The following is a 13,880-nucleotide window of genomic DNA, read 5'->3' on the forward strand; positions in this document are numbered from 1 at the left end:
AGAGGACTAATGTTTTTCCTTTTGCCTAAATTTTATTTGGCCTTCGAAGTTTTTTCTTTTTTTTCCTTTGAGACAGGGTTTCTCTGTGTAGCCCGGGTTGTCCTGGACTCATTTTGTAAATCAGGTTGGCCTTAAAGGTTCTTGCATACCAGTTTGTAAAGGGTTGAAATCGATCTGTTGACAGAGGGGAGGAAGAGGAGGCAGGATCGCAGGCACTTTGTACCTCACTGTGAAAACCCAAGTCCTTGCTTTCTGCCTTCAAAAGATGGTTCCCAGCTGGGCGAGGTGCTGCACACCCTAAACCCCGGCACCTGGGAGGTAGAAGCAGGAGAATATCTGTGGTTTGAGGCTAGTCTGGTCTGTATATATTAAATCTCGGGCTGGAGAGATGGCTCAGCTGTTCTGGAATTTTTTTAAATTGTATTTTGATGCAGGGTTTCTCTGTGTAGCCCTGGCTGTCCTGGACTCGCTTTGTAGACCAGGCTGGCCTCAAATTCACAGCAATCTGCCTGCCTCTGCCTCCTGATGGGATTAAAGGCGTGCGCCACCACGCCTGGCTGAGATGGCTCAGGTGTTAAAGGCTAGGCTCACAACCAAAAATATATTAAATCTCAGGATAACCAGGACTAAACAGACCCTGTCTCAAAACAAAAGAAAAAACAAAAACAAAAACAAACCACACAAACCAACAGACTAGACAGAAGTAGGGGCGTGCTGCTGCTGAAGCTGCAGTGAGAGCAGGACAGACGTAAGGTGGGGATTTAAAAGCACCTGAGTGTATTTATTTATTTACTCAGTCCTTCACTTTACATCCCTCCTCACCTCCCAGTCCCTCCCTCCCGTCCTCTTCCTCAGCCACCCCCCTATTCCTCAGAAAAGGGAAGCCTTTTCCATCCACCCCAGCTCATCAAGTCAAGACTGAGCGTTTTAGGGCTGGAGAGATGGCTCAGAGGTTAAGAGCACTGGTGGTTCTTCCAAAGCTCCTAAATTCAATTCCCAGCAACCACATGGTGGCTCACAACCATCTATAATTCGATCTGGTGCCCTCTTCTGGCATGCAGGCAGAACATTGTATACATAATAAATAAATAAATCTTTAAAAAACATGACAGCCCCTTAGATAAAGTGATTTAAAAAGAGAAAAGACTGGGTGTGTCATCTTCCCCTGTGGCCTGGCAAAGCAGTCCTGCCAGGGGCAAGTGATTGAAAAGCTGGCAGCGGAGTCCATGTCAGAGATCGCTCCTGATGCCCTGACTAGAAGCCTGAGCTGCCCACCGGCTACATCTGTATAGAGAGCCAAGGTCCAGTGCATGCAAGGTCCTTGGTGCTTCAGTCTCAGCAGGCCTTCTGGGCCCTGGCTAGTTGGCTGTTGGTCTTTTACACATTTACACAATAGAATACTACTCAGCTATTAAAAACAAATAAATCATGAAATTTGCAGGCAAATGGATGGAACTAGAAAAGATCATCCCAAGTGAGGTAACCCAGACCCAGAAAGACACACATGGTATGTACTCACTTATAAGTAGATTTTAGCCATATAATACAAGATAAACATACTACAATTCACAGGCCTAAAAAAGATAAGTAACAAGAAGGTTCCAAGGGAGGATGCTTAAACCTCACTCAGAAGGGGAACTAGTCAGGTGGTGGCTGAAGAGAGGGAACTAAGTAGGAAAGGAAACAGGTAAGGGTGGAGATCAGACCTCGGGAGAGCAGTGGCAAGGGAGGACAAACGCCTGTAGAGAAAAGAGAAGCTGGGGCGGGGGTCACAGGACAAGCGGAGACCTCGGTCAGGGTAGGCTCTGTGAAGGAGGGGTGTGCGAGAGAGGCTCCTAGTAGCAGGGGCCATAGAGACTGAAGAGGACACCATTCTAACTAGACAAGTCTGGTAGAGGGAGAGAGCACCAACCCACCTACAAAAACTTCGATTCAAAGTTCTCCTGCCTAGCAGAATTGTCCTCTGAGCGGCTCCACCCAGCAGCACCTTGAAACAGATGCTGAGACTCAGCCAAACATTAGGCAGCCTTGTGGGAAAGCAGGGGGGAGAGTAGAAGGACTTGGAGATGGCAGGAGATTGCTTGAGATTTTTAATGTACAGAGAAAAGGTTGTCAAAGAAACAGCTCATAATAATGTCAATGGCAGTTGTGATTAGGGTGTGGGACTATGGTTACTAAAGCTGGAAAAAGGCCAATTTGTGGGGGGAGAGGAAAAAAAAAAGATTAAGAAGGTGGTTGGACAAATAACCCAATCGAGAAATGGGGCATGGAACTAAACAGAGAATTCTCAACAGAGGAATATCAAATGGCTGAGAAACACTTAAGGAAATGCTCAACCTCCTTAATCATCAGGGAAATGCAAATCAAAACAACGCTGAGATTCCATCTTACACCCATCAGAATGGCTAAGATCAAAAATTCAAGCGACACCACATGCTGGCGAGGATGTGGGGAGAGAGGAACACTCCTTCATTGCTGGTGGGAATGCAAACTAGTACAACCACTTTGGAAATCTATCTGGTGCTATCTCAGAAAAATGGGAATAGGGCTTCCTCAAGACCCAGCTATTCCACTCCTTGGAATATACCCAGAAGATGCTCCAGCACACAGCAAGAAAATTTGCTCAACCATGTTCATAGCAGCCTTATTCATAATAGCCAGAACATGGAAACAGCCTAAGTGTCCCTCAATAGAAGAATGGATAAAGAAACTGTGGTACATATACACTATGGAATACTATTCAGCTATTAAAAACAAGGAATTCCCGAAATTTGTGGATAAATGGATTGAGCTAGAAATGATCATAATGAGTGAGTTAACCCAGAAGCAGAAAGACTCAAATGGTATATACTCACTTATATCTGCATATTAGCCCAACGGGCATGTCCCACGAAAGCCTTCACTTACCAGGAAACTGTGACAGAGGAGAGAACATTCTAGTGGGACTCTAGATGAGAGAATCATGGTAGAAAGACAAAGTAGAAGGACCCAGAGGGTCCTAGAAGCCTACAAGTAGAACATTATGATAGGCAGATTTGGGCACAGGGGTCCTGCTCAAACTAAGGCACCAGCCAAGGACAATACAGGCGGTAAACCTTAAGCCCCTACCCAGATCTAGCCAATGGACAGAACACTCTCCACAGTAGAGTGGAGAGTGGGATATGACTTTCTCACATACTCTGGTGCCTCACCTTTGACCATGTCCCCTGGAGGGGGAGACCTGGTGGCACTCAGAGGAAGGACAGCAGGTTACGAAGAAGAGACTTGATACCCTATGATCATATAGAGGGGGAGGTAATCCCCCTCAGGAACAGTCATAGGGGAGGGGAATAAGGGGAAATTGGGAGGGAGGGAAGAATGGGAGGATACAAGGGATGGGATAACCATTGAGATGTAACAAGAATAAATTAATAAAGGAGGGGGAAAAAAAGGTGGTTGGCTAAAGGATAGTTACTGCTCTGTCAGTATGTTGTTTGAGATGATGGTAGAAAAGGGTTTTCAGACCACTTTCTTAACTTCTGTCCTCTTTTTCATCTGCCTCTAAGGAAAATACACACAGTGAAGCCATTCCTAAAGGAACTCCAAAACAGAGTCAGGTCCAGAAGATTTACTCCAGAAAAACTGCAGCTCCAAGTCCAAAAGGTGGTTTCCTGAAGTCAAGCAAGGCAGCTCCAAGTAAGAGCCTCCAGTGTGCTGCATGCCAGCGGGCAGCCCCTGGACAGAAACGCTGCCTTCCCGAGTCTATTGGAAACAGACACCCACCAGTTAGCTGCAGAAAAGCCCTTCTAGTCTGACTGCCATGTGGCTGGGTTTCTATAGCAGCATCAGACTGCTGAGGTGCCTTGTGTAGTCCTCTGTGGAACACCAGAACTGCCAGGCACTGCTGCTGCTCTGTTCTTTCTAGCCCCTTTTTGTTGGTTGTTCCGTTTGTGATGCTCCAAGGCAAGCAGATGGCCTGTCCAGCCCCCATAGGCTGACTGACAGTTGGTGCTCCCAAGTTAGAGTCTCGTCACAAGGAAACAAGGTCAGGTGAAATGCCAGGATCTCAACTGTATCCCATCAGAGACCTTTTTCTCCTAGCCATATGCCTATCAAGAAGCTGAAGTGTCTGCTTTCACACACAGGAAGCACCTGCCCACAGGCCCTGGGTAGACTTCTGAGGAGTACAATCGGCACTTTGGAGCTTTTCATCCTCATTAGTAGCAAAAGTAGCAAGTGCACTCTACATGTTTGTTTTTTTTGTTGTTGTTGTTTTTTTAGGACCAGCATCACAGCACTGAGGTCAGCTTAGTGTAGCAGGCAGGTCAGGTTAACAGCATCTCTCATGTCCTCACAGTGAAAGTGAATGAACACAGTCTCCTGCCCCTGATGCTGGAACAGTTCCCATTTCTTTATGTTTCTGACCCAACACTGACCAAAATGTGGAAGCAGCAAATTGCACAGGTCGAACAACTCAAAAGGGAAGCTCAGAGAGAAAACCGATCAAAGAAGAAACTCCAGGATGAAGTAAGCCACTGTCCATTTGAGGCACAAGCGTAGGAGTACACACGGGGAGGGTGTGTCCTTGGACAGCATTGTTAACATCTTTGTCCTGTGTTCACCTTACAGATAGAAGAGGCCCTGAGACGGCATGACCTCCTTACTGCCCTTGTCAAGAAAGAGTATGAACATAACCAGAGGCTGGTAATGTCAAGAGCGAGCAGACTCGCCTAGCATTACCTGTGGGAGTGGGTGTCTGTCTAGGGCTTGAACTCAGAACTGACAATGGGGAAAATGGATGCCACGTTCCACGGGCACAGCGCTGAGAACATACCCACCAGTGGGCTGCCATATGGCTAGTTCTCACTCCTTTATCGTAAACACATTAGAGGGTGTCTCTTCTGTGGTGACAACCCTAGGCTTTCGGATGTAATGTGAATCGCCTGGCTTTCTAAACTTTGATGAGCAAAAGGCACAGCTGAAATTTTATCTGCCTCCAGTCCATACAGGTGCTTAGTAATTGCAGCTTAGAGCTTTCTGGCCTCCTGTCTTTCAGATCCAGGGTAGAGGGCCAGTTTTGTTACATGGTTTGGATTGGAAATCACACTTAACATCCTCCCCAGTTAATACAGTGAGGGGCAATGGCAGAGGTCAGTCTGCCAAAGAAAGATACTTTAAAATACTTATTTGGGTGTCTTTGCTGCAGGCCCAGCTTACAGCTGGAAGTTCTCCTTGTGATGGGAGCTGAGGGAACGGACTGAGTACCAGGATGGCTTTCTGCTTTTCTTACTCCCCTTGTCCCTCTTTCCTAGCAAGACTTCAAGGACCGAATTCACAGACAAAGGCTGACCCAATCAAAGGTAAAAGAAAACCGTCAGCAAACTGTTCGTGCCCGGAAATATTATGATGATTACAGAGTTCAGTTACGTGCGAAAATGATGAGGATGAGAACCCGGGAAGAAATGGTATGTGCACCTTTCCGCCTGTCTAGCTCTGCTAAGGTTCAAGATGCTTTTGTCTCCAACTCTTACTTCAATTTGGATCCAAAATCCAAATCCCAAATGCAGCCAGGACTTGTGCTTGACCTGGACTCACTGCCCAATGGTGCATTCCCATCTATGCTTAGGCTTCATGGTCCTCCTCCCAACACGCACAGACTGTCTCCAGTGCAGCCGCTCCAAGGGTTTGGGAGCACACTGCAAATGGCAGAAATGCTATGGCGTGCTTGCATTGATGCAGATGGACATGCAAGGAATCGCCATGCTGTGAGCTGGCCTATCCTAGTCAATGTTTGGGGACCCCAAATTACTGGTAAATTTTATTACTACAGTAGAACTTGATCATAGTTAAACTGGATTAAATAGAAACCAAAGTATTTCTTGAGAAGTTACTATGGCTTTGAGAGGTTAAGTAACAAATGTGTGCTGTCAGCAGAAGTCTTTTATCAGGAATTCCTTCTTATGAAGAGAAAACAACTGGGCATGTCCAAATCTCTTGAATAGTACTTTTGTGGTGGCTGCCCAAATGCTGACCCTTCACCTTCAGCTAAGGACTTTGTGAGATGCAGACATGGATGTTTGAGAATTCTTTTCCCAAGGCTGTAAAGAATATTGGTATATGAGACGGTGCTGAGCACCACTCATCAATAGGTAAATACAAATTGAAATCACAGCAGACAGTACTCACGCCCCGTAGGATGGCTAAAATAAAGAGAATTGGTGAAGACATGGCGAAGATGGAACTTCTCAAGCAGGGATAGTATGACAGAGTGGATGCTTTTGCAAAGTCTAGAGTACTTCTAGAATGCTGTATAGGGTTAATACTTCGGAGACAGAGAGACAGTGTGTGTATCCACACATAGAAACCACAACAGCTAAAAAGGGTCCATACCTTTTTTGTGTGTGTGAACAAAATTTATATTCACACAAGAGAGTGACACAACTAAATGTCTATAAGGAATCCCACCTTCAAAGCGTGTCAGGTTAAGGCTGTGTTCAGAATAGGAAGAGGAGCAGGGCAAGTAGCACTGATAAGCGTGGGTTTCCTGTCTGAGCTGATGGAAATGTTTGAAACTGGGGTTGGTTACACAATTCTGAGTCTACTAAAACCTACTTATGATGTATACACATTTTAAGAGTTACTTTGAAAAGCCTTTGTGAAATGCAGTGTAATTTATGATTGAATAACCAACAGATCTTTAAGAAACTGTTTGAAGAAGGTTTACAAATTCAGAAGCAAAGACTACGAGATCTAAGAAACTACGCCAAGGAGAAACGCAGCGAAGAGAAGAAACAGCACCAGCATGAGCTGGACTCGATGGAAAACTACTACAAGGGCCAGGTGGGCTTGCTCCCAGCCACCTGTCAAGTTGGCTTAGTTCACTGCTGGTTAAATATGCAAATCAGTGCAGAGCTTTGCAGCACCAAGCAGGCTGTGGTGATTATCTCTAAGGAAAATTTAAGACGAACTGAGCTAGTCCTTGGCCACAGTATACACTGTATGTTGCCCTACTTCCACTAAGATTTAATATGTGCTATTAAGAATAATCACATTGTGATGGAAGACTGGTTTTTCTTCCCTACAGTTTTCATTGCTGGCAGAAGCTATATCACAGGAACGTCAGGAACTCAAAGCCAGAGAGAAATCCCAGGCTCAGGTAACAATTAACAGGACAGGAATCACTCCTAAAAGGAAACAAAGAATCCACCTCTGCTCCCAAATACTCTGGTCTTGGAAGGGAGCTGATAAATCACTAAGCTCTCCTGAGGAACCTAGTGCTAACAGCAGGCAGGTTGGGGGGGGGCGGCGCTGGGTAAGCCAGGAGCTGCAGACTGACTGAGCTTTCTTTCAGATGTTCCATAAGATGAAGAGGGAGCTGAGAGCTAAGATGGAGAAGGAAATCCAGCAACTGCAGTATATAATAACCCAGAATGATGACGATGCTTTCTTCCGGGAACTAGAGGCTGAGCGGCTCAGAGCTCGGCTGCAGCTGGCTTCCTTCCAGTACAGTAAAAGTCCTTTCCCAGGAGGCCAAACTTGATTGGTTTCTGGAGACCTTAGCAATAGGGGCAGAGCTAGACCTGAGCCAGTAAACAGTCTAAAACCACAATATGCCTTATTTATGTATTCATGCTAAAACTTTTAATTTTTTAAAAATAAAAACTTTTTCTTAAAGCTTACCGCTTTTGAATTTATAACCTAAAACCTGAGAAAAGAGAATAGACATTTTATCCTAAAGCAGTTAGCAAGCCCTGCAGCCCACTCCTGCAGCCTGTTGGAGGTCAACAAGTTACTGACTGCTAAGGATAATATCCAGGACCAAGGACAGCAATCTAGCAGGCTGTGGGTAAAGCCAATAACAGCTACTGTTTGGGGACTCAGGAGCAGACTTTCACTTCCCCAGCCTCATCTCCTTCCTAGCTGGCAGGGTCTCCACTCAGGGATGCCTGGCTTCTTACTAGCCAGTCAAGTTGACTCTGGGGCTGGTGGTAGACTGCTGGTAGCAGTGCATGCCTTTAATCCTAGCACAGACAAAAGCCATCACACTGAACCATCTTACTCCATCAGCTTAGCCTAGCACACTGGGAAATCACATCTTGATGACTAGAGCATGAGAAGTTTTGTTCAGAGACAGGCCTGCCTCACAATTCTCAACCCTGCAGAAGGCTCCTGAGGACTGGGAGAGTGGCCTGGCACCTCCGTACCTGTCAGGGAAATTACCTTTTAAATAAAACAACTTGTAACTATAACCAGACAGACCATTTAGGGTGTTAACATAAAAGGGTACTACCCTCCTCTGTAGTTGCCTCCATCTGTCCTGTAACTAGTCCGAGGGGTGGAGGGGACATGTTTACCCTTCATCATAAATAACAGGGAAACTACTGGTTACCACAAAACAGACCACTTTCAAACAAAGCAGTCATGTCAAACTGGTTTGATTTATATTAACGTACTGGGACTTTTAGATAAAGCCTAAACAGCGATGTGAACAGAGTGTTAAAAAGAGCAGCATGTCCACCTACTTGGGAGACGTGAACAAGCATTTCTTCACCTCAGGATACTGGCAACAATTCCACCAAAATGCAATTCAATGAACTAGGGAGTTTATTGGGGTTATTTACAGGCCCATGCTACTGAAAAGCCCTCCAGATGGGTTTGACTTAATGGTATCACAGGACTGCAGCTCTCCTGAAAGACAAGTCTCTGCACCATCAGTTCTTTACCGCTGCAATAACCTTTCAAGACGGCATGAGCATGGCTTCTCGTCTGTGGCCTTCCCTAGTCCTCTGAGCCGCCCTCCTCCCTCTAGGAGGGCACTGGAGGAAGCAGCCATACAACACCATCTAGAACTGTCACACATCACTGCTGTTTGCTGGTTTCCAGATGATGTTCCATTCTGCTGCAGTCTCTGCTGTATAGAGATGCACACAACACACTCTAGGTGAAAAGTGAAACCACATGCATTTCTTTTCTACCTATGTATTTAGCTGTACTTTCATCACCTGGCATTCAAAGAGTTGTAACAGCTCTCCTTTTCATTTGGAAGATTTTACTGTTTAACACTAAGGCACACTGGCAAAGATTAGGCCATCTACTGACCACAGCTTTGCCCTCTAGACCCCAGACAGACCCACTTACCTCAGACCAGCCTTGGAAATTCCACCATCTCACTGCCCCCAACCACCACTGTACAGCTGCCATAGCAGAGCAACAGTCACTCACCTTCCTGCTCCACCTCCGGACAGCCGGGTCCCAGACTCTGTGAAGTCCTGAAGGAAAGCAGCATTCTTTTCAAGACTCCATGCTATGACCTGTGAAAAGCCAAATATGTTTCCAAACCAAGTAAAAACTCATTATTCTTAAAAACTTCACTGCTGTGACAGTGCAAACAGCATTCATTTTATTGCTCAACTTCGGCATGGGCACATACATACATACATACATACATAGTTAATTTTTAAAAACCATTTATACAGATGTTATTGATAAAGCTCATGTAACAAATGAGTGAAAATACAAAGAATATCAAAGCTAAAACATTCTGTAATAAATACAATGGAAATGATAAAACTTTGTTTTTAAAGTCAGTTCGAGAAAAGAATCTTACATAAAGTGGACTAATTACATCTAGAATAAGCAACTCAGCATTTGGTACAATCATCATCCTAGTGTGAAAACATTACCGCCGCACAGGGTGGCCCTGACGTAAGCTGCAGCGGAAAGCACTGTGCTGCCGACCGTGCAGGCACTGGAAGCGTCAAACACCCATCAGTGCAATCTGTCCAACACGGCAAGTTCAGAGCAGATTTAGTGTTGTCAAAGAAAGCAAATTACAATGGATTTAGGAGAAGAGAAGTTTGTGCTCTGGCCTCTAAATGTGGGTAGTGGTGGGGAGCACTGTAAAACACAGAGCAACAGTCTGCAAAACAAAATGGACAAGACACAGCACTACTTTAAAGCTTTGTGCCTCTTGCTGCATGTAACCACTGGTCAGAATTAAGCTTTCCTTGATGGAAAGGGGATGGTCAAACAGCACACCCAGAGGAAGGATATGTGGTAACATAAATATTCACATTAAACACAAGGTAAGTCCAGGTTCAATGACATTGGGTTCTTTGTTGTTGTTGTTTACTTAGCACCTCTTTGGAAGTAATCAGGTAATGTAATTTTGAAATTCAAATTGAAATCATGTTTTTGGATGTCGTGTGCTACTGCAGACTGTTACAAAGGGCAATGTCCTTTAAAGCTCTGTCAAGTCATTGTTAAAAAGTTAAAAGGCACTCAAAAGCAATGGGATGGCCCGCTTTACACTGCATGGAGAAGCACTGAAGGCAGCACGTCACTATCACTGCATCCCTGCCAGCCATGGTCCTCACCCTCCTGGAGACAGGGCTTCAAGGAGCTTCAACCACTGTTTAGGAGAGGCTGCCCTTGACCACCTGACCCTCCTGCTTCTGAGGTGTCAGCCACCAGGCTGTCACGTGTTCCTCTTGTCCTTGTGCCAAACTCATCCAAATTTGCTATTCTTATTTCACACCAATGTCCAAATATAATAGTATATTGTTCTGATGGTTGAATTTTAAAATACAATGTGATTTTTGATGTTTGCAATCCCTCACCCCAGAAATTTTTTTACCTTCTAGATTAAGGGATGAGCTACACACCTTGAAAGCTCAACCTGAACTCTTAAAAGTCAGCAATGTGGCAGCCAGGACTCCACTCCCTTAATTTTAAATGAACTCTTCAGTTTTAGAGTCATTTACAATAGACTTAGAGTCACTCTTATCAGAGGCAAGATCTGCTATGTAGCTAAGGCTAGCCTTGAACTTGGACTGCTCCTCCTGCCTCAGATTCACAGAAGCAGGGATCACAGACATCCCTGACTTCACTCACACCTGACTTCCGCTCATGTATGATACTCCCTGCCCACCATGCCCAATACCACCTCCAGTTCATCCCACGAGGTAAAAGCAGGGCTCTCTAAGCTTCCTAAACAATCTTTAGAGCAAAAAATTTTCTTTTAGAAACTTAATTAAAATATAAGTTAGATGTACTTATTAGAGACTTTGGTTTATAGAAATAGCATATAAAAGACAGCTGACCTAGCAAAGAATGAAAATCCCACCCCATCACATACTGAGAAGCTATAAAAATGCAGTATTTCAATTTAAGATGAAAGTAAATCCAAAATACCTGATCCTCTTGATTCAAGAACATGAGGTTTTTTTGTTTTTTGTCTTTAAAGTCATCTTAGAAATGGGGAGGGTAGCAAATAAACTCAGTTTAAATGGCTGCATTAGGAATTTCCAAGAAAGTCACACTTGAAAAATACAAAACCCCATGTAAGCTACAGTGACCCACATAATGCAAAATATAACGCTCTGCTATAAAAAAACACAACTAAACATGTAAATGGCTTAATTTCATAAAGGTAATGATCCCTTCAGCCAATTGTTTACAAAGGTGGAACAATTCAAAATAACTTTATTAGTTTTTTACAAAGAGCAAGTATAGGAGCTGTTCAAAAATCATATATTCAATCAAAATGAAATGTGACTTGTACCGACTGCTGGAGTTGTCTTGCTGTGGAGACACGCGTGTGAAGCGATCTGGATAGATAACCTTTTATAAAAATAGTAGTAGTCTGTAAGTGTAGAACACTGCCTAACTGGAGATGCAGGGTCAGCATTCTCTAGGTTCAAGGTATTAATTTTTAAATAGCAGCTGAGTGTGTCCTCATGGCAAAGCATAAAGACCCTTTTTTTCCTTGAAAAGGAATTTCAAATTTGTCCTTTCCCCTCACAGTGTCCTAGAACCTAAGGGGCTGGGGAGGGCTGTGCTGTGTCCCAGCATTCTCTGAAGTGCTCGCTGCTGAGGGAGGCTGGGGCCAGGGCTGGGTAGAGCTCGCGGGAGTCCTTGGCGCTCATCATTCCACAGCAAAGCCACACGTCTCTTCGATGGCTGTGAGCAGCTTTTCATAGAGCTTTTCATAGCTTTCATAGGGCGGAATGTCTATTCGATTAAAGCTGTGAATAAGCAAATCAGACTTTATCATTTGCTCAGAACTACTCAACAGGTGCAGCAAGCAAGCATTACACAGCCACAGCAGTCTTTGTGTCATATAGAAAGTCAGAAACTGGCAGTCCTCTGAAGCAGAGATCATCACTTTGGAGTTTGCCAACTGAATTCTAAATAATTTTAATTTTTAAACTGCCTAAAAGAGGTGTTCATCATTTCTTTTAAACTAACACCTACCTACACTGGCTGGAAAAGTACAAAAATAACTCACCAAGTGTGGGCTTTTGGCAAGTTGTTTGTGCAGGCATCAATCTGGTGTATGGTAAAGAGCCGTGGGCCAGCAGCACCTGCAGTGAAGGAATGTGGGTCAGATCACAGGAGGCACATGTAGCCATCTCCAAAGTCTCAGAATAAACGGGAACATAAACCAAAGGGGCTGGGGAGTGCCTTGTCTTCACGCACACTGACTTGGGGTTATAGGAAAAGCAGCCTGGTTTGAGGTTGTAAGTGATATGGGATAAGGTAGGGGTCATAGCATCAGCATTGCAGTCTGAGAAAAGGGCTGAACTGATGTCTGTATGCCAATTGTGTGTCATAGAATGTCTGCACTGCAGATAATAAGATTACTTGGGCAAATGCAATGTAGAATAGATTTGGCTTGCTTGATTGTTTCCTGAGACAGGGTTTCTTTGTGTAACAAGAGACCTGGCTGTCCTAGAACTCCCTCTGTAGAGCAGGTGGCCTCAAACTCAGAGATCCTCCTGCCTCTGCCTCTGCCTCTCAAGTGCTGGGTTTAAAGCATGTGCCACCACCACCTGCTGGCGTTTTACATTTTTGAAATAGAGTCCTGCTGTGTAATCCAAGATGGTCTTAAATTCAAGATCCTCCCACTTCAGCTTCCAGCTAGGATTATAGGAATGTGCTATATGCCTAAAATATTATTTGAATCATTTAAAAAATGATAACCTCCAAGGCATGGTGGCACACACCTTTAATCCCAGCACTCAGGAGGCAGAGGCAGGTGGATCTCTGAGTTCCAAGCCAGCCTGGCCCACAGAGTGAGTTCAGTACAGCCAAGGCTACACAGAGAAACCTTGTCTTGGGGGGGTGGGGGGAGGGACAACATAATGCAAATTTAGGCTTTATGACTCAAATTGAGCTCAACAAAGATTAGCAGCTTCAGGATACACTTCAGTTAGCACACATGCACCATAAAAACACAAGAGAAGACACCAAGCTCTCCAGATAGGGAAGGGTATGCAACATCAGGTAGCTTGGCCGGGTCTTTCTGAGTGCTCTGTGGGCACTGCTGCTGAATTTCATACCAACCTCGCTTTACAGATTCTCCCTCCCCACCAGCAGCTTAGAAAATGAAGAGCTTAATGGCAAAGGAAGCAATGACCACAATCATTAGCAATGTTATCAATTCAACCAAAACTCAAATAGCTTATTCCACCAAAAAAAGAAAAAATTCTAAAAAATTGAAGATGGTTGTAAATCAATGCTCTGAAGTCATATAATAAAGTGCTCTGACCAAACAACTGGCTTTCACGATTTATGCTGCCTACCTCTACTAAGAGAGGCAGAGGAAGCTAGGCGTGGTGGCACACGCCTTTAATCCCAGCACTCAGGGAGGCAGAGGCAGGCGGATCGCTGTGAGTTTGAGGCCAGCCTGGTCTACAAAGTGAGTCCAGGACAGCCAGGGCTACACAGAGAAACCCTGTCTCAAAAAGAAAAAGAAAGAAAGAAAAGAAAAAAGAAAAAAAAAAAAAAAAGAGGGGGTGGAGAGAGGGAGGAAGCCCAGGCGGGTTCGCTGAGATGTGAACAAGGGACCAGCAAGTGAGAAGCAGAGCGTCAGTACACAGGCTCCTCCCTCCATCCTG

General features: G+C 44.7%; 2 protein-coding genes across 4 annotated transcripts in view; one reads left to right on the forward strand and one right to left on the reverse strand.

Annotated features, from left to right (window-relative positions):
• CEP95 (centrosomal protein 95) overlaps positions 1 to 7,658 on the forward strand; it is a 34,661-nt gene extending 27,003 nt beyond the window's left edge. For both annotated transcript variants that reach the window (XM_084748512.1, XM_084748513.1), the window contains exons 14-20: positions 3,546 to 3,675; positions 4,337 to 4,506; positions 4,609 to 4,683; positions 5,292 to 5,444; positions 6,673 to 6,819; positions 7,064 to 7,135; positions 7,331 to 7,658. In XM_084748512.1, the coding sequence (XP_084604638.1) occupies positions 3,546 to 3,675; positions 4,337 to 4,506; positions 4,609 to 4,683; positions 5,292 to 5,444; positions 6,673 to 6,819; positions 7,064 to 7,135; positions 7,331 to 7,519 (936 nt within the window). In that variant the 3' untranslated portion in view covers positions 7,520 to 7,658. The remainder of the gene's footprint in view (positions 1 to 3,545; positions 3,676 to 4,336; positions 4,507 to 4,608; positions 4,684 to 5,291; positions 5,445 to 6,672; positions 6,820 to 7,063; positions 7,136 to 7,330) is intronic.
• Positions 7,659 to 9,358: 1,700 nt separating this feature from the next.
• SMURF2 (SMAD specific E3 ubiquitin protein ligase 2) overlaps positions 9,359 to 13,880 on the reverse strand; it is a 101,469-nt gene continuing 96,947 nt past the window's right edge. For both annotated transcript variants that reach the window (XM_084748519.1, XM_084748518.1), the window contains 2 exons: positions 12,269 to 12,344; positions 9,359 to 12,005 (listed from right to left, as the gene is read on the reverse strand). In XM_084748519.1, the coding sequence (XP_084604645.1) occupies positions 11,906 to 12,005; positions 12,269 to 12,344 (176 nt within the window). In that variant the 3' untranslated portion in view covers positions 9,359 to 11,905. The remainder of the gene's footprint in view (positions 12,006 to 12,268; positions 12,345 to 13,880) is intronic.

Source organism: Acomys minous, assembly GCF_964271855.1.
Source record: "Acomys minous genome assembly, chromosome: 12".
NCBI lineage: Eukaryota > Metazoa > Chordata > Mammalia > Rodentia > Muridae > Acomys > Acomys minous.